General features: G+C 34.0%; 2 protein-coding genes across 5 annotated transcripts; one reads left to right on the top strand and one right to left on the bottom strand.

The window, feature by feature from the left end:
- Nucleotides 1–8,712: 8,712 nt before the first annotated feature.
- On the top strand, nucleotides 8,713–25,956 carry LOC132727266 (F-box/WD repeat-containing protein 9-like). Of its 4 annotated transcripts, none has more exons than XM_060712710.1 (9): nucleotides 8,713–8,802; nucleotides 14,500–14,886; nucleotides 15,788–15,927; nucleotides 16,429–16,557; nucleotides 16,928–17,043; nucleotides 18,730–18,967; nucleotides 19,990–20,109; nucleotides 21,465–21,620; nucleotides 24,601–25,956. In XM_060712710.1, exons 2-9 carry the CDS (start codon nucleotides 14,556–14,558, stop codon nucleotides 24,688–24,690), a joined length of 1,320 nt encoding a protein of 439 aa, XP_060568693.1. In that variant the 5' UTR covers nucleotides 8,713–8,802; nucleotides 14,500–14,555; the 3' UTR covers nucleotides 24,691–25,956. The 4 variants fall into 4 exon arrangements, 3 of the variants coding, with proteins under 3 accessions (XP_060568693.1, XP_060568677.1, XP_060568685.1); XR_009625325.1 differs by lacking the exon at nucleotides 24,601–25,956 and adding an exon at nucleotides 19,475–19,649 and having other exon boundaries at nucleotides 8,737–8,890; nucleotides 21,465–21,480; XM_060712694.1 differs by having other exon boundaries at nucleotides 8,738–8,890.
- Nucleotides 10,208–11,522, bottom strand: LOC132727227 (uncharacterized). Its single transcript, XM_060712649.1, has 2 exons — nucleotides 11,063–11,522; nucleotides 10,208–10,783 (listed from the first exon to the last, which is right to left on the bottom strand). The coding sequence occupies exons 1-2, from the start codon at nucleotides 11,241–11,243 to the stop codon at nucleotides 10,518–10,520; spliced, it is 447 nt and encodes a 148-aa protein (XP_060568632.1). The 5' UTR covers nucleotides 11,244–11,522; the 3' UTR covers nucleotides 10,208–10,517.
- Nucleotides 25,957–26,806: the final 850 nt, after the last annotated feature.

Below are 26,806 nucleotides of genomic sequence, written 5' to 3'. Positions count from 1 at the left end.
TTATAAGTGCATGTAATATGTATGTTTAATGCACATGCTGTATAAGTCATCTAAATATTGCACTTAAAGTAAAGTTATGTTATACATGCATTTCGTGTTTTGTTTGTTTTTTTTGGTGTTTTTTTTCCATTATTATTATTATTATTATTATTATTATTATTATTGAAGGGTGGGAGTGGGAGTGGGAAGGAAAGAAGTAGTGAGAACTGTCGTTATCTTTAGTTCCGACTAGAAACAAATTGTAATTAGAAACGTTCATAAAACAAATTCAGTATTTTTTATGATATTACATGTATAAAGTTATTTTTTTATAAATTTTATTAGAGATAAGTAAGATATCGCGTGAACATGACTTCATTTTGATATACGACTGAAATGAGCTTGCTAATCGATATTTGCCAAGAGCTTTCACAACTAAATCAATCTATCCTCTTTGAATTTTGTTACGGCGGATCTCTATATCAATCCATTTTATTGAATATGCAGTTTTGACCTATTCAAACATAATAAGAAAGGTTTGATAGAAGATTTGGTAAAAAATAATCCGCACTTTAGATATATTTATGTCAAAATCTCCGGTTTACTATGAAATGATTACTTTAAATGCGTCAGAAAAATAAATTGTATGGTGTGAAAGGTGTTAAATTAAGATGAAATAACGGAAATTATTACTGTTGAATAGAAATTCGCCGTATAAAAGAATATAGAACAGAATAAAGCATAATTTTATTTTAACTTTAACATCTACATGGTTCATAATCGTACAAAAATATACAAAAAAAATTATCAATACAATATATTTGCAATGCAAATATGCTATACATTAGTATTTAAAAAACAACAACAACAACATATACATGTATATATTTCACACCAAACACATCGTTACCATGCTATCATGTATATCGTTTGCACTTGATGAATTATTGGTAAAAAACTTTTTTTCATTTAAAGGTGCTCCACTGAGACAGCATAACGTTTGTAATTATTACATAGATCAAGTGAAGCATTTTAAATGGAAGAACAATCTGCAAAGGATTATACTCGGAATTTAATTAATTGAGTATCGATGTTTATGCAATTCTTAGTCCAATAAGAGTGCAACGTTTTTTATTTTTGGGTCATTTTGAATGATAAAATTGGCTATTCTGGGATATGAGGGTGAGGGAATGGTCTGAAAATGTACACACAAGTTATTGGTGCTTACCTACATAAAATGGTATCAAACCTCCGAAAAATATTTCCAGTCCCATCATGTTAAAAACAAACAAAAACGAAAAAAAAAGGAGAGAAAACAAAGAACAAAGAAAGCAAAAAAATAAATAAATGAAAAACTCAGTGGAGTCCCTTTAAGAAGTAATCCAACAACGTGACTCGTATCTTTCACTTATATATCAACGTCACATAACAAGGTAATAACATCACAATATTCACTGTATTATAGTGATCATAGTAACATTTAAATCATTATATCAAACTAATACACATATAGCTACATATCAAATATATAACATAAAGATGTATAACCATATCAATTCATATAGTATAATCAAACCCAAGCAAAACACGCATGTAAAGTGGATTGGTCTACAATGCTCACATTTTCGTTTCGTTTTGTTAATTTGGTTTGGTTTTACGGCCTACCAACACAATTTAGTCCATATAGCACTGAAACAGGAAAGATGATTTTAGCGAACCTCGGATGTTACATACTTCAAGCAACACCAGGGGTCGAAACTACCTCAACTGCAGGATCTTAGACATGCACAGACTAATAGTTCGAACCCATTTAGTCGCCTCTTACGATCCCGCAGCGATAAACGGCGGATGCAATTCTGAATTTTTAAGGCGACCTCTCTGCTACAAGGAATACAAGGGTGTGAATGGTGGGGGCACAATTCCCAAAAGTGTTTCAAATAGTGATAAAACCAAAATTAATGTAATTTTATATAGATAGAGTCCTTAGTGTTTTGGTATGAAATTTGTATGATGAAAAGTATTGTTTTGTTCTAGAACAACAACAACAACAACAATATCATCAACAACGCAGCAATGGACGCTTTTATTAGAAGCCACGTCACAAAAGTAAAAATATGACGGATTAGCATAAAATAAAGTTTAAACTGATTATCGGCTATACCTTGGTATTAATACCGGCTCCTAAATCTCCATACCAACAATATCCATATATAATTCGTTTGTGGTGTGTTACGTATATGATACAAATTACCACCAAGATCATTATTTATGGTACATGTATTACAAAACTTTCACCATAGACCAATTCACTCTTATAGCATAATGTCATTTAAAGTACAAGCAAATAGCAGATAATGAATGACATAAGTATATGAACTTTTTTTTTAATTTGAGATAGGTAATAAAAGCATGCGTTTAACATCAAAAGAACAATCGTTTAGCGCATTTAGAACATATTCTTTGATCAACAAAACTTCAAAATTGTCGGAACGATTAACATGATATAAAACAGAAATTTTCGTTTAACAATGGGAATAGCCAGCCCTTAAATTGCATATCACGGTGTCTATACCACGTGACTTTTGTCACAAGTTTTGTGATCTGCATGGGACAAAAACAAAATTCAATCAAGTTTTTAGTTCCTTCCATAACTTTTTAAATATAACAGCATTTTATGGGATAAAGTTTAGAGTCGCTCATTTCAGTATTACAAACCGTCAACCAAATGCTTTTTATGTGTGGTTTCACAGCAGAGATACATTGTATGTGTGGATTCCCAACCCAAATACATTCTATGTGTGAATTCACCACCCAGATACATTCTATGTGTGAATTCACCACCCAGATACATTCTATGTGTGAATTCACCACCCAGATACATTCTATGTGTGAATTCACCACCCAGATACATTCTAGATGTGGGTTCCCCATACAAATGAGCAGGATCTGTAATAAACACATCTGGAGATCAAATTGAATTCATCAATTTAGTAGTAAGAAATTCATCTGTATACAAAGTCTTTAAGATAAGATGTTGTTTATATTTATTTTGTATAATTTGTACAATTATTATATAATTGTTCATGAGATAGATATCTATCTTGCAAGTGTTGTTTAGGGTCGGTATGCGGCACGGGTTCGAGTGCACAGTGATAATCACGAATGCCTTAAATTAATGCCTGATTGAAGCATTTTAGATCTTTTAAGCGCTGATTGGTCGGTGCAATAAAAAAATCGTTCGTTTAATTTAAAAAGCACAATTCGGAGCCATATGTATTTGTGCAATAACTGGTTAACTCCTATCCGATTTAGAAGGACTTAACCCGTTACTGCACTAAGCTGACGATATATCAATATTGAAATGCAAGGGAAGTAAATAGGAGTAAAATGCCTTTGAAGTTTGTAAGAGTAATGTAGATATTTGCCAATAGGATGCGATGGGCTGAAAGAAAAAAAATATTGCCGACAGTGATGAAACAAGCAACAAGTACTATACATGTACAGACTTCCAAGCTTAATCCTTAACATACTAAATTTGTAAAATGGACTTTTCAAGTTTTTTGTGTTGTTTTTTGTCTTTTTGGAATTGTCAGTTATCAATCTGAACTGGGACTAATATCTTTCTGTTTTTAAAAAGTTTGTAATTTAACTACATATGTGCTTTATGTAGAAAACTGAACAGACTGCACTGATGTTCAGCCTGGTTTGCTTTATATACTAGCTAGTACTGGTTTATTCATTTCGGTTCCAGCAACAAGGGTACCAAAGGTAGTTGTCATAAAATTTACGTACACAATTTCTTTTGATCGGCAAGTCGTGGTTACCTTGAGACTCATTGCTTGCATAGTATCAGTATTGGACAAGTAGAGATTTTGATGCTAAAGCATCAAGTCGCCGGATAGAAAATGACTGCATTATCATAAATATAAGAAAATATCAGTTTAATTAATGGTTCAAGTATACAGAAAAGAGGAACAATATGTTGAGTGACTGTTTATTTACAATAAAGCATCATATATAAATCAAACTTGCTTAGCAATATTGTCAAGGAACTGCAATGATTATTAAATAAGCAAGTAAAGTCTGGCAATATTAGCCTGAGACGAGGTGTTTCGTTAGTTTACGTAACTTATTTATGCTAAAGATTTTATTGATAGTATATATCTCGATATTAAATCAATTAATTTTGCTTGATGGCCTAAAAGGTGGTAAGTAGGATGAAGTTGAGACCTAGTAGGCCAAGTTCGAATCTTTGAAAATCCCTTTTGCAGTTTTCGTTAAACTATTTTTTTATTACTCCTGTTAATTATATGAAACATACGTTGATAAATCGTGTTTCATTTCTAGCATTTTTTTTTATTTCATAATTTTGATTTATTTTGTAAGGCGAGTGATATTTATGTAATTCTACTTGTAATTCTACCTTTATACATATACCGTTATACCAGACATCTAAATCCGTTTTGTATAGTTCAGAATCCAATAATTATTGCAAAAAAATCAACGGTCATCGAATATTTGTTTAATTATTGCATGAAACAATGCAATTCTACCGTAAAAGTGGTATCTGCATTTTTTTTTTTTTTGCGCTATCGAAAAAATAAATTATTTAGTTGAAATCAATATTCCTGTTGTTACATACGATATAGTTAACGTTTAATTGCCTTTCAGTTCGATAAAATATTAACAGAAAGATATTTTATTTGTTTTCTTAATTATGTATCTAATTCATCCGTCATACCGTTATAACGAATATATAACGAAGACGACGATAACCTTTTCTTTATTTCAATAAATGTGCCTCTTTCGCATTAATCTATTTTCTAAACTAAACTATTGAACGTTGACAGAAAGGGCCAAGTTTAACCCTTTACCAAGAAAAAATGAAAAGGTTTTGAAAACTTATTTAATTCTTTAATGTGCAAATATTATGAGTACATTGTATACAAACCTTTCTAATGATATAAAATATGAAACTGATTAATCAAAAATAGCTTTGTAATTATTTATACATATGCATCTAATCAGACGCCATACCGTTTTCCAACTAATCACAAGATACTTACATATGTCTTATCAGCAATCTGTTACTATTAATAGATTCTATAACATTGACATACAACGTGTAGTCATGTGATTCTTACAATTGAACAGGGAGAATCTGTTTATAATTAGATAAAATAATGAAATATAATAGGTCTCATAAGATATAAATTTAAAAAGATAAATAATTTAAATGTGTCATTTCAAATATCATTCATGATTTATCAATCATAAAATAGCAACGCTTGACACTTAGAAAAAAAGTAAAAGTATCCCTAAATTCAATGACTGGTCCATAGGGATACGTTATTAATTCATTTCGTGAAAATTGTAATGCTGCTTTTTAAGATGTCAATATCTGTTTATTTCATTTCATTTAGCAACCTTACGTTATGTTTGAATTTTTAAGATCATGAAAAATAATTGTGGTCCTTTATTGTTCAGTAATAAGTTTGTTTTTATATTCAGATTTTAAGGCCTTCTCCTACCATAGATATAATATTAAACTGTTACAAATATAGTCGCCGGTTTCTACCGGCGACTAATAACAATATGTTGTATGTATGGTGGCTGATTTGTGCCATTCGTGTTTTCCCCCCGTGACCCGCCAAGCGAAAAGTCGAGAATTAACAAGTTAAAATGGCGGGGGCGCGGAGCGAAAACCCGCTAATTAGTTTTATTTATAAAAACTCAGCCCCGCGCCCTCGCTAATTAGCCTGTTTTCCTCCGCGCCCTGCCATTATAACTTGTTAATTCTCGACTTTTCGCTTGGCGGGGTCACTTTCATTAACGGGGGCGAAGTTTTATTTAATAAACTTCGCCCCGAGCCCCGCTAATAAACGCGTTTTCATCCCGCGACCATGCCGTTTTATTTTTTAAATCTCGCTCCGCGCCCCCGCGGGGCGAAGTTTTATTTATACAAATTTCGCCTCCCGTCCTAGCTACTAGTAATTAGCCTGTTTTCGCTCCGCGCCCCCGCCATTATAACTTGTTATTAAATTGTCGAGTTTTTGCTTGGCGGGGTCGCGGGATGAAAACACGCTTAATAGCGAGGGCGCGCTTGCTAATAAGGGTGTTTTCGCTCCACGCCCCCGTCGTTTTATTTCTTAAAGCTCGCTCCGCGGCCCTCGCCATTTTAACTTGTTGATTTTCGACTTTTCGCTTGGCGGGGTCGCGGCGCGAGAACACAAATGGCACAAATCAGCCACCATATGTATGTGCATGTTAAAAGACAATGTTTTAAATTTATACATGTAGCCCTACTGTTTTAAATTGGTTAAAATTTTTGCAACTTTAATTACTTATCGAATAGTTTAATAAGAAAGTGTGTTTTGTACAAGTATTTGTTTGTATAAAATTTATGTAATGTTCTGTATTGTTTTGTAACGTTCTGAAAAAAGAAAATTGTCATTTTTTATCATTGAAATGTTGATCATTTGTCGATTAAAGTCCGTGATATATCCAAAGATTGACGGAAAGAACAAACAAGAAGGCCATGATGGCCCTAAATCGCTCACCTGAGTCAGAGTACTCAATTAATTTAATTAATTTTGGTTTTTTAAAAGGACATTTTTGTTGTTACTACATTTGTATATGCATATAATGAAAATCAATTGAAGCGGGCCAATTTTGACCCCAATGCTTTTTTTAACAAATTAGTAGACACTCACTAGGAGATGTTTCATGCAAAACATGTAAGCTCTAGCTCTTTGTTTTTTTTAAAGAAGCCCTTTTTTGTTTTTATAAATATATATAGGAAAATTAATGACCCCTGGGCAGGGCCAATTTTGACCCCAGGGCTTTCATTTGAACAAACTTGGTAGACACTCACTACAAGATGTTTCATGCTAAATATCTAAGCTCTAGCTCTTTTGGTTTTTTTTTAAAGAATATTTTTTTAAGTTTTTACTATATACATATAGGGAAATCAATGACATCCTGGGACGGGGCCAATTTTGACCCTAAGGCTTTTATTTGAACAAACCTGGTAGACACTTTATGCCAAATATCTAAGCTCTATAGCTCTTTGCGTTTCTTAAGAGAAGATATTTTAAGTTTTTTTCTTTTGGTTGCCTTGGCAACCAGAGTTTTGCATGGAATTAAATTTTAAGATGACCAACAAAGGGACATTCCTGTGAAGTTTAGATAAAATGGCTTAGCGGTTTATGAGGAGATGTCGTTTACAGTAAAAGTTTACGGACGGGCGGACGGGCGGACGACGGAAGGATCTGCAGAACCATTACTTGCATTACGATTCCGAATTTGACAAAACGGAAAAAAGGTTCGTTATAGTTTCATATGATTTTTTGATTGAACAGTAATTACAAACAATGATATAATTTTATCTATGCGCAATACAAAAAAATATTCATTCATTTCGAATAAGCTGCCGTTTAGTCGTGTAATTTTGACAAAAACCCAGCGGTCAGGTCTTTGTCGACTTACACTTGCGGTGACTTCGAGAATAGATGGTGGGTGATTTTTCTGCCATTCGTGTTTTCGCCCCGCGACCCCGCCAAGCGAAAAGTCGAGAATTAACAAGTTTAAACGGCGGGGGCGCGGGGCGAAAACACGCTATTTAGCGGAGGCGCGGGGCGGGATTTAAGAAATAAAACGGCGGGGGCGCGAAACGAAAACACGCTGATTAGCGCTTCTGCTAATTAGCTTGTTTTCGCTCCGCGCGCCCCGCCATTATAACTTGTAAATTATCGGCTTTTCGCTTGGCGGGGTCGCGGGACGAAAACACGGTAATTAGTGGGGGTGGCGGCAAAGTTTTATTTATCAAACTTCGCCCCGCGCCTCCGCTAATTAATTAGCGTGTTTTCGTCCCGCGACCCTGCCGTTTAATTTTTATAATCTCGCTCCGCGCCCACGCGGGGCGAAATTTTTTGTTATTAAACTTCGCCGCGCGCCCTAGCCAATCATAACGACTTTTCGCTCCGCGCCCTGCCATTTTATTTTGTTAATTTTCGACTTTTCGCTTGGCGTTGTCGCGGGACGAAAATATGCTTAATAGTGGGTGGTTTCGTTCCGCGCCCCGCCGTTTTATTTCTTTTTTCTATTTATTTAACTTCGCCCCACGCCCCGCTATTAAGCGTGTTTTCGTCCCGCGAACGCGACGTTTTATTTCATTTATAAATCTCGCTCCGCCCCCCCCCCCCCCCCCCCCCATTAAACTTCGCTCCGCGCCCTCGCTAATTAGAAACGTGATTTGACTTTTCGCATGGCGGAGTCGCGGGGCGAAAACACGAATGACACCATACATATCTTAAGAGTAATAAATTCCCTACGTACGTACCATTTGGTACCAAGATTTTGAAAATTGGTGAATAAAATGAGCGGCGAGTTGCATATCTTTACTAAATATATATGTATCAATTTTTCTATTTTTTGTGGGAAAAGAAGGAAATTGAATTAAAAGCTTATACCAAATATTAAAACATGGTTCAAATGAAAAATACTGCAGTTTACATGGTTTTGAGAGGTTGGAGGGTTGTAGAGTGGGTAAGGGGGAGGGGAGGTGCCCGGGGGGTAGTGACCAATCAACGCGTAAAAACGTGAACACCTATGGTAAAACAGTGATTACGTTTTTAAATAAATGAAATTGTAAAAATTCATAACGTCAAAAATCTTGACGAAAATGTGATGCTGTAAGGGGAGATCAATGCGGCAATTTTGGAACGCTGGACCAATCGGAACACCTCGGCTATTATTCTCATCCGAAGTTTGACGGAAAGGGCCGAGAAGATGCGATTGGGATCATGAGTAATCTGCGAAATGGTAAACAACGATTTGTACATTTCTAAAAATAATAAAATAAGCCGTTATTACAAATTAGTCACTTATGACAATGCAGGTATAAAGGAAGGTATGATTTATTAAATTTAGAATAGTTGTTAAAAACATTAAACATTAAAACAGAAATAGAAATTAGATCTATTTGAAAAAATGTGCATATTTTTGTGGGGGGGGGGGATTTCAAACCGTGTTTTTCATTGCCCCTGTTACACCGATCAAAAGGGGAGAGGGGGAGGGGTATTTGAAACGGCTCGCATTTTCCTAATTTTTTCATAGCAGGTAAACTGGGCCATGCATACATTTTCTCTTTTGTCTGTAATTGTCTGAATTTTTTTTGCAAAATGATGGATTTAGGAACAGTGTGATAGAAAGTGGAAGTTAAGGATTCATACTTCGAATTTTGGTTGTGACTTCCAAAATATAACAGAGCAGACTTTTGAATGCAATAGTATTATACACGGATTGACAGTTTCCGAACAAGCAGACGACAATCTATTCTTATCAGTAGAATTGAGAGTATTAAAGATAAACGATTGCGTATCCCACTGTATAAAACGTATGTAAAATCGTCTGACTTGTGTTAAGTTTAACCGTAAATTTAAATACCTTCAGTGTCAAACAATTTGTTGAAATATATACTGAGATGAAACTAAGATCACAAGCTTTTCATTGGTGTATCCTATATGTATTTTAAAAACGGATATTAAATCGCCCAAAACTAGCAGTTTAAAAACGGCTAAATTAAGCATTAGAGATATCGACTTTACTCGAAGATAAGGGAAACAACTCATGTTTTTTCACTCGATATACCTCTGTTATTTATAATTTACGTAGTTCATATAGAGACTGTCAATTGGTGTATTATAAATAATTTGCTGGCCCGTAGTGCTAGCCAAAAGTTCTAGCCGTATGTGAGTCAAATACGACTACTTAGCCTTAGCCCTATACACACCTTTTAGGCTAAGGGTACAGCATTTTTGTTGAGCCCGCTTGCGGTGAGCTTGAAATAGTCGTCACTTTTAGTCGTTATATTGGTGTATGTGTGTCAGTCTGTCCGTCCATCCGGATTTGTATGGTCTATATCTTGCTCATTCTTTGATTTTTTGATTGAGACAAAATAATTTGGTACAAATTTTCGGTAACAAGACAACTCACCCCCCAGACGATTCACCCCTCAAAAAAGCAAGACAACTCACCCCTCAAGACAGTTCACCCCTCAAAATAGATAAGACAATTCACCCCTCATAAATGATAATCATGTTTATGGGTAAAAAAGATTAAAAAAGTCGGTATATTTATTTATTTATTTATTATGTCATATTTACAAAACATAACAGTACATATACCATGATCAAATCAAATAGCACATAATTTATATTGAGGGAAATGCCCATAATAATCTTGATATTTCTATGCAAACATGTACAACTGTTTAATTATCCTTATCACCTTATCATTGCTTGATTGTCACTTCAACAAAATGTCATGGAGAAGAAGTACATTGTATCATTTCTTTTTGGGAATATTGTAAGACTTCAAAATGTCATTTTATGTCATTTAAGTATAATCGGGACATTTGGGAATATTGCATGATTGTCTTTTAATGTCATTATCACATATAATGGGGATTAGTATCATTTGGGTTTGGGAATATTACATGTCTCTGCCAGGAATGTATCTAATCATTAGTTATCACTTCACTTAACAATTCGTCCATATATTTCCCCCACTTGCTCAAGGAATTCCTCGGCTCTGAGCTCATGCTCATCATACAAATCCCATAAGGAAAAAATGTCCTGATCCATTGACTTATAAATCTGTCTTCGTATACGCACAATAATCTCTTGGGCAACCAGGTTAACGGTATAATCCACCATTTTCGCTTCTTGGTGAAGGAGAGGTATCAAGACATAAAATGCCAGCTTGCCACAACCAGCTTTGTTGTTGAGTGCTCTGTGATAACCTGAAACATGGATTAAACTTGCTTACTATACACTTTCATCAGATTTTTGTCAAACACTATCATTTAATAAAATATGTTACAATGTTTGTCAAGGATAGTTTGGTTATAAAGTGAATGAGTATAATTAAGCATCACATCTACAAAATAAAATTACATATGAATACACTTCACTTATACATACTTAATAATAAATATGAACAAGAATTTTTTTCTGCTCAATGTCATACAATGTATTTGTGTTGAAAGAACTGTAAGGTTTATATATAATAATTTCCTTACCCTCAGTATCGTTATTGGTTCTAACCGGCTGTCGGTACACTGACCATTCTTCTGGTGACCAGAGACTTCTTTCAATCCACTGATCATTAATGTAAGTGAAGAGATCAGCAACTGGCTTACTGCTGGTGTCTGCCCTCTGGCGTAGTCTGTTGAAGGCCCTGCTGATGTGTTGTCCAGGCATGAATGGTAGTGCCAGCAGTTTTCTAATCAGGGTGTGTACAGTCCCTCGTTCCCTGTAAGTTGCGCTGAGCCCCAATTCCTGAACACGTCGCTGTACAGCTTGAGCCCAGTGAAAGGAACACCCCCTAAGTGCTGCACTCGGAAAAATCTGACGCAGGGCTTGCCAGAGACCCGAAATAATGAAAAAACAAATATGCTATCGGAATGAATAAGTTATCACAGAAATGAACAAAGTTTGTACATCATTTATATTATTTATATTTATTTGTTGTGTATGAAAAAAGCAATATGTGAATTTATGGAATGTTTATATATTTAAAGAATATTTAAATAGAAATTTAGAATTATGAATGATGAGTTATAAAATAAAGTTTAATGATTAACTTAAGTTATTAATTAAATATAGTGAAAAATTACCAATTTCAAAGTCCATATTGTAAAGCACTCAACAGAAGTAGCCTCATCTAATAGTTCCAGGATTTTTTCTAAGACCTGCAATGAAATGGAATATGTAGAAGAATCAATATTACATTAAATGCATGAGAAATGAAGTTGAAGTTTAATTTTTGGTTTAATTAATATGTATATGTATATTAAAGTCTGAAACTCATATTCCAATTGTCAGAATGTCCACTCATGCATATATAATATTAAATACTGAAAAAAAGAAACTAAACTTACAGCAACATAGTCCTGTTTCCGACGCCTTGCCAAGGGTACCTGCTTTGCTGACTGCCCTTGCTGTACAAATGCATGAATGCCCCATAGCTGCACAAATGGCTTATTGACAACTCTGAAAGTACCATCTAGATACCATTTTCTTGATCGTTGTAGCAACTAGAGTTGGCTGTTTGTGGCAAAGATGAGGTGACGAGCACCTGCCACACAGACATCACCTTTGTAGAAGCCTTCATCTAAGAATTTGGTGTCAATCTGTTATTAAAAATAATACATTTATTTTCATATGGTTATAAAACTATACTTTTGTAAATTAGTCTTTTTTTCTATATTGGCACATTGAGAGAAATAATAGTCATTCTCTCTGCCAGTTATATCATTATTATTCATTTTCATTGAGTTCTCTATTACTTAATTTAAACATTATTTGTTTAGCTCGATTGTAAGAAAGCTTGCAACTTATTTGAATCACTTGCGAATTCGAGTGTCTTATGAGGAAACATGGTCGTGACCCTGGTGGGGCTCGCACCCACGATCCCTGCTTAATACATTGCATTTAAATGAAGAATGTCAATATATATAACAATTTACCTCAAAGTCCAACAGATTGTCTGGTTTGGGTTCAGAAGGGCGTTGATTCTTTCTTGCACGGTCCATTGTCCTGACCAATGAAGAGGTTTTCAGTTTTACAAGGTCCTTCTCTGGTCCAAAGCGGGATAACAGTTGGCGATTTACAAAGCCTGTTGTCTCTGAATGAACATCTCTCAGGGCTTCTACTTTCACCTACAATTGCACATAAGTATGACACAATATAAAGACAATTGATTATTATAATTATTTCAAACCTTGTAAAATGAAACCATTGTTATAGTACATGTGTGCAAAAATGACATACCAGATTTGTATTGTAATATAAGTAACTTAATTAGTTGTAAAGAATTTTTTTCTAGATCCATCATTAACAATTCATAATTTTGTTTATTATTTTACTTTTACTTTTTACAGTTAACTAAAGACTGAATATTTTATTTATTTTTTTTGTAAACTTACATCACGTTTGACCTCCACTTTTAAAATGAAAATCATTACATACCGATTCATAAACGCTGTAGTATTAGGGGGATCAGCTCTTGTTACATCAAAGGGAGTGTTGTTGGAGTCAGACACAGTGGATACATTGTCATCTACAACTGACAGGCTGAGATCAAGGTGAAATGTACCAGGAGGGGGAGATGATGTATTAGTAGACAGAGAATCATCAACCATGGTAGAATGAAGGATGCTGACAATTTGATTCTATTTCAACTTTATTGTCAAAATATTTTCTATAACAATATAAATATAGAGGTAGAATGTCGATTTTTGATATGATATTTGTAAATTTCCAATACAGTTACATCTATTGTATCTTTATTACATGTTTAGGTGACAGAGAAATGTGCGTTTGTTTTAAATTAAGGTTTGAATATAATTTTGTTATGAAAATCAAGGTCACAAGAGGTCAGAGGTCAAATAAAAATATCAAAATTTGTTTGTTTGCACTTTATCATGCTTATACTTTGAAGCATTCTATTTAGTGGTCCGAGGATTTTTGTCAAACCTGCTTGTGCTGAGCTGGACATAGTTGTCAAAATGGCTGTTCAGTGTTTGTGTGTGCATTTCAACTCTTTTAGGCACAACTGTTCATCATGAGACGTTGTGTCATGCACATGAACAAGGTCACAGGGTCAGAGGTCTTCTAAGATGATGCAATGTCAAGATTTTGCTTTGGGTAAAGATAGGATGTGTGGCGCACATCTCACCTATGTAGACATCTTTCGCTTAAAGGTTCAGGTTTGAATCAAGAGGAGCGGGCTCAACATTCTGACCATGGGCATGTCTTGTTATAATAAATATAACCTTAAACAATAATGAATATCTTTTATTAGTCAAATTACTCATATTTATCTGCTACATTTTGAGTTATTCCCCTTTAGCAGATTTACATGAAAAAACTTTGTCCAAAGCATAACTCCAAAAGAACTTGAGTGATTTTCTTCAAACTTAAAACACTGATTTAGATGATTGGTAGTGTTCAAGAACAATTATGTACCTTACTTTTTTTGAAGGGATTTTCTTCAAACTGCATAAGAGCAATTTAAAGTTCTCTTAAAACTGCATTGTCATCTTTTCCCACTGTCTTGAAAACTGTACTCAAGATGACCATAACTGTACTGCTTTTTAAGGATTCAAGTAAAATATATGAAAGTACAAACTGCAGGTAACGTCTTCCTGGCAGGGGGATTAATCAATGTGTAACAAAACATGGCTCTTGTATATATATTTAATAAATTTATATAATTAATTATATATATTATTATTATTTATTATATATATTCTCATAAATTTATAGATTGTGTGACAGTGGACCTCAGGTGAGTGAATTTATAGGGCCATCTTGGCACTTTGTGATGTGGCTTATTTTATTCAATATTGGGTATCTGATATGAAAACTTTGGGCTTGTCTATGTCATGGTTTGTTAGAAACTAATTTAAACTATATTGTCTGTCATTTTAAATGGTTTTTGTTCATTTTTCAGTAAGTGTTGAATTGAAAAAGCTATTCATATGTGTATAAGACAAAACACATTTTAGGATGAGTGAAAATAATTCTGTGATAGATAGTGGAGTGGACACAGATCTAATTTACAAGATGGAGTTAATAAATGATATAAACAAAGGTTTTCCTGAAAATACTAACACCAATGCGGACAATCCTGAAAATCCAGATTTTGATGAAGACAATTTAGTTCTTACAGACTTGCCGTCTGAAATTCTGATCCATATAGCGTCGTACCTTGAATCCAGGACAATAGGCCGTTCCCTGTATAGTGCTTGCAAAAAGTTCTATGAACTTTTCTCCAGTGACAGGTATTGGAGAACGAGAATCTCGAAAAGATGGACCAAGCAGTATCCAGTGTTTGAAAGTATGTAGTAGATTTTGAAATTTCAGTCATCTGAATTAATTTGATTTTAAAGCTTAGTTTACTTAATTACTGAAACTGTAGTTGTGTAAAACACTTATCCTACTTAAATTATGTATGGGATTCGCCTTGCATTGAATTAGAAACAGTACATTCAAAGTTTCCTTAGGGTTTTCAGTATCCTATACCAAAACTATGCAGCCTACATTACAGAACCTGGTCAGAAATGCAGGTTGACCTGGCCTTATACTGGTGGCAAAGCCCAATCACTTTCAGCTCATTTAGTGTAATGGTTAATTGAAAAGAAGCTTTAGCAAACTTTGTAGTGTTACACTTAAAATTCCATTGCAAGCTGCATTGGTTGAAAATGTAAAGAATAGAAAGTCTAAAACTTGAAAGATTTAAATTTATATATTTATCTCCTTATAATCTGATCAGTAAAGCTTGTTAACCCTTTCGCTGCCAGAGGGTTTTCTAAGAAATTACTATATTATTAATTAATATGATTATTATTATTATTTGCTATTAGTATTATAATAATTATATATGTTTCCAAATCTGTTAGTATAATAATAATTATTGTTGATGGTATAATTTTCTTTATATTTATTATTATTTTTTTTATTATTATTATTATTAATTTATTATTATTACTATTATTATTATAGAAATGGCTAAAGCCGTCCATATGGCAAATACACCAAAAATAACAGGGACGGCTTAAGCCGTCCCTATGGCAGTGAAAGGGTTTGTTTAAAATATACTTCAAGATCAGGTCAATGATAAATGACTACCGTATTCATTCTAAGATCTTGCTCAATTTCATTAGAATTGTTTCAGGTACATTTCAGATCTATTTCTTCATTATAATTCTATTAACTATTCTCATTTCCATGTATTATAGGAGAAGATTTCAACTGGCATAAAGCATGTATGGAGCGTGAGGAAGTTCACAAGCTGTGGTCAAACCCAGACAAACACTTTAACCATTTTATATTAAAGGAAGGATTTTTTGCAGCTGTGGATGTTGTTCATTTAATGAAGGTACCAATCGTCACATTAGTGCAGTAACGGGTAAACTCTTATTAAATTATGTAAGGAGTTAACCCGTTATTGCACGAAGGTGAAGAAATGTTCTGAACTTCACTATACTTTAATATAACTTTTTGACACACTTGCACCTAAGTTTTGCATACATATAATTCTTTATGTGCAACTTTTTATTTCATCAATAAATGAAGGTATTTGCTTGAGACTTCACGCATACCTTTGAGATAATAAATGGATGTCAACATGTTAGGTATATAATCCTAGAATGAAATTTTACTTGATTTTTGCCCTGAGTGAACTTAGATATTTTTCCAAGTAGCACTGAGATATTTTTCCAAGTAGCACTGCCTTGTAGACCTTTGCAAATGATATTTATTAAATCATGTCCATGTGGTCAAACAGTTGTATTTAGCTTAAAGATTGATGTTTAGACTTCTACAACAGTTCTATAAATCATTTTAATCATTAATTTGTTGAACTAATGATCTTTTACAGGAAGGGAAATTTTTAGCAGTTGGTTCAAGAGATCGTCATTTTAACATTGTGGATCTTACAAAATATGATTGTGCAAAAGAGGGGCAAGAAAAAGATCTCATTGTTGCCTCCGAGACAAAAGCTCATAAGGTAGGTTGCGTACCTAAAATCCAGAAAAAGTGATATCACTTTCTATAGTATGTTCACAGATAGCCTGTCTCTTCTATCACAAAAACCAAACTTACTTAACTGAATTACAAGATAAACTGATATGTGCAAATTCTAAACATTATAAACATCTCACATTTCTTTATCAAATAAAATTCAAGGAGGGGCTACAAGTAAGATGCATGTTGTCATGTGTTATACATTTAGATGCAAATTTACAATGAGGCACAACAGAGTGATCCTATCTACAAATTTAATATTTGATGTCAAAAGAGGCACACATACATGTAATATCCAATATCTGCTGTCTGCAGTATTGTCTAGTTAAGCCATAGTTTTGTTAATTTTTCAGGGTTGGGTGTGGTCAATGGCATCATATGATGACACACTTGTCACAGGCTCATGGGATACTTTCATACGTCTGTGGGACTTCAACAATGGTGCTGTCACAAAAAGTTCGGAAATAAAGTAAGATCTGTTTTAAACATAAGTAATTTTGAAACTTTGCTAATGGCAATGTTACTATAAGATTTCCTAAGTCTTACTGAAACTGTAAAGGTCAAACATGTATGCCGATTTTCCAGCATTACTGGTAAAAGAACTCTGGTGCCCCTTTGTGTATTATTTCAGGCATAAATAGGCATCTGAATAGAACAACTGATGTTCTGTAAGCAAGCTGGAAGGAAAGCTTCCTCATGGAAAGAATTCAAACTACCTGGTGGGATTCGAACCGAAAGCAGTGAGGTGCAACTGATCTTAACCACTAGGCCACGGAAATTTCCAACAAATATGTATTCCTAAGAGCATTTGTCCATCCATCACACATTTATTGGAACATAACATTAAAACTAGTTTAGTTATAAGCTTAAAACTTTATATGTGGTCACATTTCATTAAATGAAGTTAAGTGCACAGGGACTTCTTGGTTTAGCCAATAAGCCAACTATCTCTTTTTAGCTCACCTGAGCATGCTCAGGGTGAGCTTTTAGGATCGATGATTGTCCGTCGGCCGTCGTCCGTTTACATTTTGTTGTTAACACTCTAGCGGTCGCATTTTTGCCTCAATCATCATCAAACTTGGTCAGGATGCTTATCTAGTTGATAGCTCGGATGAGTTCGAACATGGGTCATCTCGGATGAAAAACTAGGTCACAAGAGCTAAAAATAGAAAAACCTTGTTAACACTCTAGAGGTCACATTTTTGCCTCAATCATCATCAAACTTGGTCAGGATGTTTGCCTAGGTAATAGCTCGGATGAGTTCGAACATGGGTCATCTTGGATGAAAAACTAGGTCACAGGAGCTAAAAATAGAAAAATTTTGTTAACACTCTAGTGGCTACTGTTTTGATCCAAATATCCTGTAAATTGGTCTGAAAGTTTGTTTTGATGATTTCTAAGTCAAGTTCGAACATGGGTCATTTTGGATGAAAAACTAGGTCACACCGCCCAAATATGGAAAAACCTTGTGAACATTCTAGTGGTCACATTTTCGACTCAATTATCATCAAACTTGGTCAGGATGCTTGTCTAGGTAATTGCTCTTATGAGTTCGAAATCGCATGTGAAACTAGGTCACCGGAGCTAAAAATAGAAAAATCTTGTTAACACTCTAGTTGCTACTGTTTTGATCCAAGTATCCTGGAAATTGGTCTGAAAGTTTGTTTTGATGATTTCTAGGTCAAGTTTGAATATGGGTCACCTGGGTAAAAAACTAGGTCACACTGCTCAAATATGGATAATCCTTGTTCACACTGAAGTGGTCACATTTTTGACTCACCTGTCATGAGACTTGGTCAGAATGCTTGTCTAGGTAATTGTTTGGATGAGTTTGATGGGTCAGGTGAGCGATCTAGGGCCATCATGGCCCTCTTGTTTCTGAAATGTTTAAGGGTAAACTAATTGTTTAATATCTTTCACTACATAATATCTTTTAAATATTTGTTTTATGCTACCTGGCATATAATAATTGAGTCGTATTTTCCGATTTATTTAAATAACATTACTTTTACCTGTACACTCACTATTTACATTTAGATGGGTAAAGTATCGCTTTAATAATCTAATAATACATAATTTACAGATTGAATTGAATATCTATTTACAGATTAAATTGAACATCATTTTACAGTTTAAATTGAATACCTATTTACAGATTGAAAACAGCTATTCTTGGCCTTTATTACGAGCCAAACTTTATTGCTGCCTGTGGCTTTGACAAGCGTTTATACATGTTAGACCCACGCTCACCAGATGATTGCATCAAGAAACATTACCATTCACAACCGGTTCTGAGTGTGGTAGCAGACGACAAATACGTTATTACAGGAAGTGAGGACAAATCTGTGGCTATATATGACAGGGTGGCAGGCAAAAAATATAAGACGTTTAAGGTATGATGAAAACTGTAACAATTAAAATTTTGTAAAAACAATGTTTTACAATTCTAGCTTCAGCTAGTGATATCTTGATTTTGATTAAAGATTGGATTTATGAACGTCCAAGATAAGGCCTTAAAGCCATTTGCCTCCAGATGGTAAAATGGAAAAAATGAAGTAAAATTCCAAGTAAATGATAAATTGTGATTAAGTTAAGTTAATTGTGTATATCCATTATTAATGACATCTTAATTTAGTTGACAAAAGCATCAATATATTGTGTTTTTTCTTTGCATAATCTACTACTTTACTAAGGCAGTAGCCAATATAAATAGCAGAGGATAATTCATTCAACATCGTCACAACAGTAGTTCGGAAAAATCCCAGTATCTGGTACGCCCAAGGTTGTTGATCAATTTTCGTCAATGAGTAGGCCCTCATCATGTTTCATGCTAAAGTTTAAATCGATATATTGGTAATCATATACATGTATACTATGAAATTATCAGTTATAATTTTTAGTGCCATAAAATACTACTGATATCAAAATCAAAGCATTTTATTTGTTTCCCTCTATGTTTGATACGATCCCGGATTCCATGTGTTCCGGATCAATGGTCGCGATACTGTCCTGTGCAATCACATGGTACTAGAAAAAAAACCTGGATGAAGGTATTCCGTAGGATAAAAAATGAAGGTATATTGTCGTAAAAGCAAACTGTTTTTAGGGCAAGAATGTTTAAATATGAACATTTTGAAGTGTCATTTCTGTTTCTTTAAACTATGTTTTTGAGGAGGGATTTTGAAATATTAGTACAATGGTAGTTTTTCTGGGTATCTTCTGGAGGCCTGCTGCTGTAATAATTAGGGGAAAAAATAAATTTACAAATTTTTGTAAAGAATTTGTCTATTGTTGAATAATATCATAACCTTTTCAGGATTTTCAGGTTTTCTCACAGTTTTAACTTGTACCCATGTTTACACATCATAAACATAGATTTATTATACTAAAAGACGCCAGTTTTTGTTTGTTACAGACTGAGAGTTTTGTACCGAGTATGAGTTACCAGAATAATCAGTTATGGATGGGAGACAAGGCTGGTAAACTAAATGTGATGGATACAACTGATGGTCTCTTTGACGAGAGTCTGATAAAGGTGAGGTTTTGTGTCTTATCGAGTCATAGTTATAACTTTCCTGCTATCATTTAAGTTATATATTATTATATGCTTAGGCTACTGCCTATAAGGCATGATTGTCTGATTGGTGATTAATGCAAATGTTCACAATGTCATAATGAAAATGTTTGTTTGTTGGTTTGTCTGGTTGTTTAACGTTGTTTTAAATACATGTATGGTCATAGCTTGACAGCTGGTTCACCTTACAGGCCATGCTGGATAACTAACTAGTATTTAACAATTTCTCCAAAAGTGACAGACTACTAATCCTACATAATTTCTGAATCAGCGGTGAGAAACAAATGACTATTAATGACTATTAAACTCAATGTCCTAGATCAAATGTCATGGAGAAATCTTGCGCTGCTAGAGGATCAAACCAGCAACTACTGGATAATGAATCTAATGTTTATTATTACCCTATTAAATAATTTCAGTGTCATAATAATTTTGCTATGATTTATTTACAGCTCATTTTGTGAGCTATTGTTACTTACCTGGTAGATGTATCTGTTGTGCACCATCAGTTTTTGTATTAAAGAACATCTCCTAATGTTGCTAAAACTTTGCAAGCATTTCCTGGTACAAAAATCTTTCAAAGTTGTTAAAAAATAATCCTTTCATGAAAAGTTCTCATTGCTGTAGCAAACAAAAGAGAAAAAAAAAATGTTCAAGTTATGGCCCTGAAGTCAAAATTTGTCCTTGCTTGAGGATCATTTGTTTTCCTTATGTATATAGCAAAATATTTTTAAAGAAACTTCTCCAAAACCCCTAAGGGCTAGAGTATGGAGATTAGTCATTACTAGAAGATGTCCCCTATTGATTTTAAGGTCAAAGGTCAAGGTCATTTTGGCCATGATCACTAAAAGCTTGTCTGACCAATAGAGAAAGCTTTGGCTGTGAAGATTGGTCATGATTTCTAGATGATACCTGATAATGATGATTTTAAGGTCTGTTTGTTAATGACCAAGGTCATCATGGCTTTGACCATTCAAACTGAAGATTGTCAAAACTACATAAACTTATATTGGGAAATCAACTATTCTTTGCTGTTATATTTGTGATACATAACTAAACTTTGAATTTTTTTACAGGACAGAATGGTCTGTTAAGTTTAAAAGTATAAAGGATTTCCTTATAGTTCACATTATCTGACATCATTTTACACAAAAACCATTCTATCTGGTGATTCACCTTGTATTTTATGCCACAAAATTTGCTCCTTTCTTAATGTATCCAAGTCACCTTGAACATTAGTGGGTCTATGATTCACAGCCGTCAATACTTCTAGATATCATACAAAAATAAATAAACCAATCTGACTTTTTCTGCAGACATTTGATATTGGCAATGAACGTCGACTTACTGGACTGGTTCCCACTGATGGAGGTATATTCACATCCTCGGATTCAATCATCAAAATTGTTGAACCCAGCAGCGACCCAGCAATAATCAACTCTCTCAACGTTCATTCCGGTGAAATTGCCAGGGTAGGTATTACTTCTTACAGTTTGAAATACTAACAGAAGATAAAAAAAAATGATGTTGCCTCAGAGATAATTCTCTAGTAGTTACTTTGATATAACTTTCGGATGAAATTTGAGCTGCTGTGGGTTCGAATTCTGACAGGGACTTTGGATTCTTTCATGTAAGCTATCCAGTATTCCTACACCAATAAAGCTAGAGTCTCCATTTGATCTCTACTGTGTTGGGGCCATCTAAAAACCCATCCAATAATCAATTTCTTAGAAATAGTTGATCATAATATAAGGTTACTTAAAGGGAAAAACAAGGTTAGAATAAAAACTTGATTTCAGAAAACGAATACTATAAATAATAAATCTGCAAATTTTCTGCCTCCAAATAATAATATTAAACGAATGATAACGAAATTTAAATCGCTAAATCACCGATTTCTACAAATCAGTTGGCGCGGCCATGTTTGTGTATTGGCAGTAGAAAAACAGGTGCGCGTGATGTCATTTCCCCACATCTTTAGATTTATGAAAAATCTAGTTGAATCGTAGCGAAATATTTATATAATAAAGTATTGACCAGACAATTTGATTTGTCACAGGAGGTGTAGAGGAGATTTTTTTATGGTTCAAAATACGTAACAATATCCAAAAAAAAAAAATAAAAAAAAATAAAGAAACAAATAAAAAATCAACGTCTACCGGTCGCACCACTTCAGGCCAGTGATGCCCGTTACTCCAAACAATGCTATGTTCATTAAAGTCTCATCTTAATGTAATTAAACAATATTTCACAGAGTTAATAAATACACATGTTATTATTTAACAAAGTTTCACAATCAAATAATGCAATTAAATAAACAAACGCACCAACGAATAATTGGCTGTTAATTATTGAACGGCGATAATTATCATTATTATAAAAATCCTACTAAAACGTGTTCTTAATAGTACATGTAATTAAATTTTTGCAGTTTGATTCTGACTTTCAAATTAAAAGGTGTGAACATATGTTAGTACACATTTCAAAAATATAAGCAACTCTTTTGAAAAGTAAATTGTTAACATGTCTGTCAACGTATGATGCTGCGTGGTATTTATTTACATCGTAATCGTAGCCTAATATTAACTGCAGGCAAAACATTTTTATTGGCTGCTCAAAAATCTCATTTGCATAATTTATTCACACAATTGCTGGTTCTTACTACTTATGTCTAATACTGTGCATTATCCATTTTAATTGTTCCTAATTTGCACCAAATGTTCCTGTCACACTGTGTACTAACGATTTTTATTGCTCCTTGTATGCCTCTGTGCCGACAGACCTTTTGATCATGCACAATGTTGCCCTGATTGGTTAATCACCCTTGTCAAATTTTCTAATGACGAAATAGACATCTATTTTTTTTACGCTTCATGACTGAATGACCTTAGGGGAAATTAAGTTCCGCACCTGTCAAGTTATACTGTAAATTACAGCATTTCATAAAATAGCAACACAGTTTTTTCAGTTACCAATAATAATTTTAAATATTAAGTAGATTTATGATTTTTTGTTTTATTGGATTAAATTTACAGTAGTAGAAATGCGTATCTGTGTGGGAAAGGGATTGGGTAAGTAGATTGGATTGTTTTCATACGATATTAGTCTAGCTGCCGATTTTCCTGCGCCATTTTATTTTTAGCGTCAATGTCGGAAAATCGCGTACTCAGCAGATCTCTGCATATTGGATTCAGTTGATATTTTACGCTGAGAAAAAGATACATGACCGACTATGTACCCTATTCGGACAGCTTATCTAGCGAAAATTAAGTACAAAATAAAAGGACATATCGTCAATTTGAAGAAGTTTCTCAAAGTACCCAAATTAAATTCATTGAATGGTTTATCTTTGAAAGCTAAGCATTCATTGCTTAAATCATGTGGTGGGATCATCAGCAAGCTTGAATATCGGACAAATGATAATTAATGCCGTGGCGTCTTCAATTAATTAATTAAAGCAATTCAGTTCCATATGATGTTTTAATAAATAATAAATAATGTACGCAATAAGATTAATTAAGTTCTTCATCGAGATATATTTCAGTTATACCAGCGTGAACACCTTTACCGGAAGTGGGTATAACACGTCACAATCTCGGTCTCGTCTGTCTCGCGAGAATGACAGAACGCCAAAATGGCGGCGCCCATGAACTTATTTCTCAAGTAAAAAATAGTGTCTTAAAACACGAATTTCTCACTCATAGGGTTGATGTCAACAAAAAAACTGTCATGGTACCTCTTTTTAAATGATGAATATTTATATTAGACAGACATCAATCCATCCATTCCTATTCCTTTAACATGTATGAATATTAGGATTTGAGACATATTGAATGCCATCAAAATCAAGCAATTGGTTTTCGATATATGCCCCAATGTACTATAAAAAAGAAGACTTTTATGCCTTGTTATTTAGGAGGAGGGGAGCATTTAGATTTGCTCTTGGATGTTTATCTACCTGGCTGACCATTTGTCTCTCTGACCAGCTGATATGCTGACTGTCTGTAAACAGGAAAGGGGGGGGGGGCATCATGTCTTCTGGACACATTTCTTGTTGAAAGCAAACTTTCCATCTCACAACTGATTTATTAGATTGACATAGAACTTACCATTGAAGTGTATGTTGATAAAGGATGCTCATTAAACATATCAAAATAGGCATGTACACCATTGAGTTATTGCCCTTCATTACTTGATTGGCATTTCTTAAAAGAAATTTATATTGCAGTACTAATATACTGATGTATAAAATGTAAATAGATTATCACATCATTAATTTTTGTCCTCTATAAACTTCTTCATAGACATTCTTCAAACTTAGCTTAAATGCTCACCTGCAAATATATTGAAAAATGTACCTATATAAAATTCTATGTCATAGAGATGACAGAGGCATCGGTCACTCCTATGACAGCTTAAGTTCATCAAGAAAATTGTTGTTGTTTTTTACAGATAAGTCACAACAATGGTGTTCTTGCAAGTGCTGGTTCCGACATATCTGTTGGTGTTTGGATTCCTAAGAGTTGTGCATACTTATCATGATGCAGGCTTGGTACAAGCAACAAACTTTTATCTAGAGTTCTACAGAATAAACTGTTGCACTGTTCTAGAACTGACAGTTATGAATTTAGTCAATTTACTAGTTAACATACATGTTGTGATCTTATTCATCATGTAAAGAAAGACATATAGTCACCTTAGTGCAGTAACAAGTTAACTCCTATTAAATTGTGTAAGGAGTTAACCTGTTACAGCACTAAATTGACAATATGTATAGTCTACCATAGAAAATCACATTGTGCTTAAGTGAGATATAGTGATAGCCTTTATCCATTGCTGTTTTTCTGGTAGATATCACATTACTTAAGCACCTGGGCATTTTATGGTGGGCATTACAGGAATGGTCCTGTACACAGTACAGTAAAAGTTAAAATTGTTCTGGTGTGCGAAATAAAATTACAATGGATTTCACATGCAAGGTCTATCTTTACAACAGCTGCAGGTATATCAGTTGTCACATGTCTTGGAAATCATAGCTGAAGTTTACTTTCCAATACCGATAACTCTTATATGGGATTGACTGAGTTATGGCACTTTGTAAACTAAGAAAATTCCTGCATGCAATATTAATTTAAAATGTGTTTATTTGAAACCTTACCCATGATTTTTGGATCATAACTGGAGGTCACTTTACAAGACAAATTTGACCCGCCCCAGTAGTCATAGGTTTTTGTGTATTTTCTGTTTTTAGCTCATTTGTCACAAAGTGACAAGGTGAGCTCTTGTGATCACAATTCGTCCTGCATCCATCTGTCCTTAAACTTTTACTTTGAACAACATCTCCACATAAACCGCATAAACTTTACATGTTCCATTTTTATTTTTATTGTCTCCTCGGTGCTGTTTGTTTAGTGTGGAAGACATAAAAAGTCGCCCTGTGTATTCAATTATGGGTGTTATATTTTCGATCATAAATGATTGTTCAACATGACATTAATGATGTTTGAATGTGTGTAGTAGTTTAACTTGTTCTTGTTGATAATTTTCTTGTTCCGTTATTCCTCATTGAATATTGTATGACACACTAAGGATATGTTGCCTGCCTTTTTACTTTGTCTATTGACGTCTGACTGTGATATGCAGGCTTCATAACCTCTGTTCCTCTATAAAGTCCCATTCTATTTAGTCCCATTTAGTCTACATTATTTTACTTAACTGGGGACCAGATGCCGCTTTTATTTGTAATTGCACGAGCGTGTCACATTGAACAAGTCATGATCATCACCGCACGAACACATCTGCAAATGTTTCTAAATTTAAAGTTTAAGCAGTGAAATGTTTTATTGTTGATTTCTGGTTATCCCGGTGCTAGGGGGGTTGGGTAGTAGCTTGCACTTTCCACTGGCCTCCGTAAACGGGCTCAATCAAACTGAGCCTGCAACATTCAGTTTTGCTGTTTTGGGCTTTCAGAAGGGTTCCATTTTTTCTACTTTAGATTCTTGACATGATACTTTGTTTTGTCAAAATTGCTGAAATTTGACCCAGGCGTAAAAAAAATTCCCGGCCACGGTGTTCAATTTTTACAAGAATTTATATTTGGGGAAAAGGCAAAATTTTCTTCCCATAAACTACAATGTCGAGAGCTTTCATATTTGAAATGCAGCATCATTTTGAGGTCCTTTAACTAAGATGGTCAAATAATGCCATTGGCATTAAACTGGCCGCACCAAAAGTGGTCAGCTATGTTTCATAAAGGGAAACTTCAATCCAGTTGTTCATGGCTGTTGCATTTGTGATTATGAGCACTTATTGTGACTTTTATTCGTTGGGCAGTAGGTCCTAATAACTTTGAAACATTTACTGGGCCAAACAACCCAAAATGAAAGGACATGTTTTACTGACAATGTCATCTTTGGTAAAACGTTTACCCCCAATACCATTCTGATCTTAGCTTAGCGGCTTGAAGATAAATGGTCTCCATTTTGTTTGTTTGTTAAACCAACTGTGTTTGTTTGTTTACATTGTAAAAAATGTAGAAGTATCATTTTTTTATGTTTCATAAGAAACAATGTTTTACGTTTAGTTTCACACCAATTTTGTTCATATATTTGCAATGTTTACCATAAAAAGGGTATTAAATGTTTACATAAAAATATCT

Source organism: Ruditapes philippinarum, unplaced genomic scaffold (assembly GCF_026571515.1).
Source record: "Ruditapes philippinarum isolate M1 unplaced genomic scaffold, ASM2657151v2 ctg2729_1_1_1_1, whole genome shotgun sequence".
Lineage (NCBI taxonomy): Eukaryota > Metazoa > Mollusca > Bivalvia > Venerida > Veneridae > Ruditapes > Ruditapes philippinarum.
Note: the sequence above shows the minus strand (reverse complement) of the source record. Positions and strands in the feature narration are given on the sequence as shown.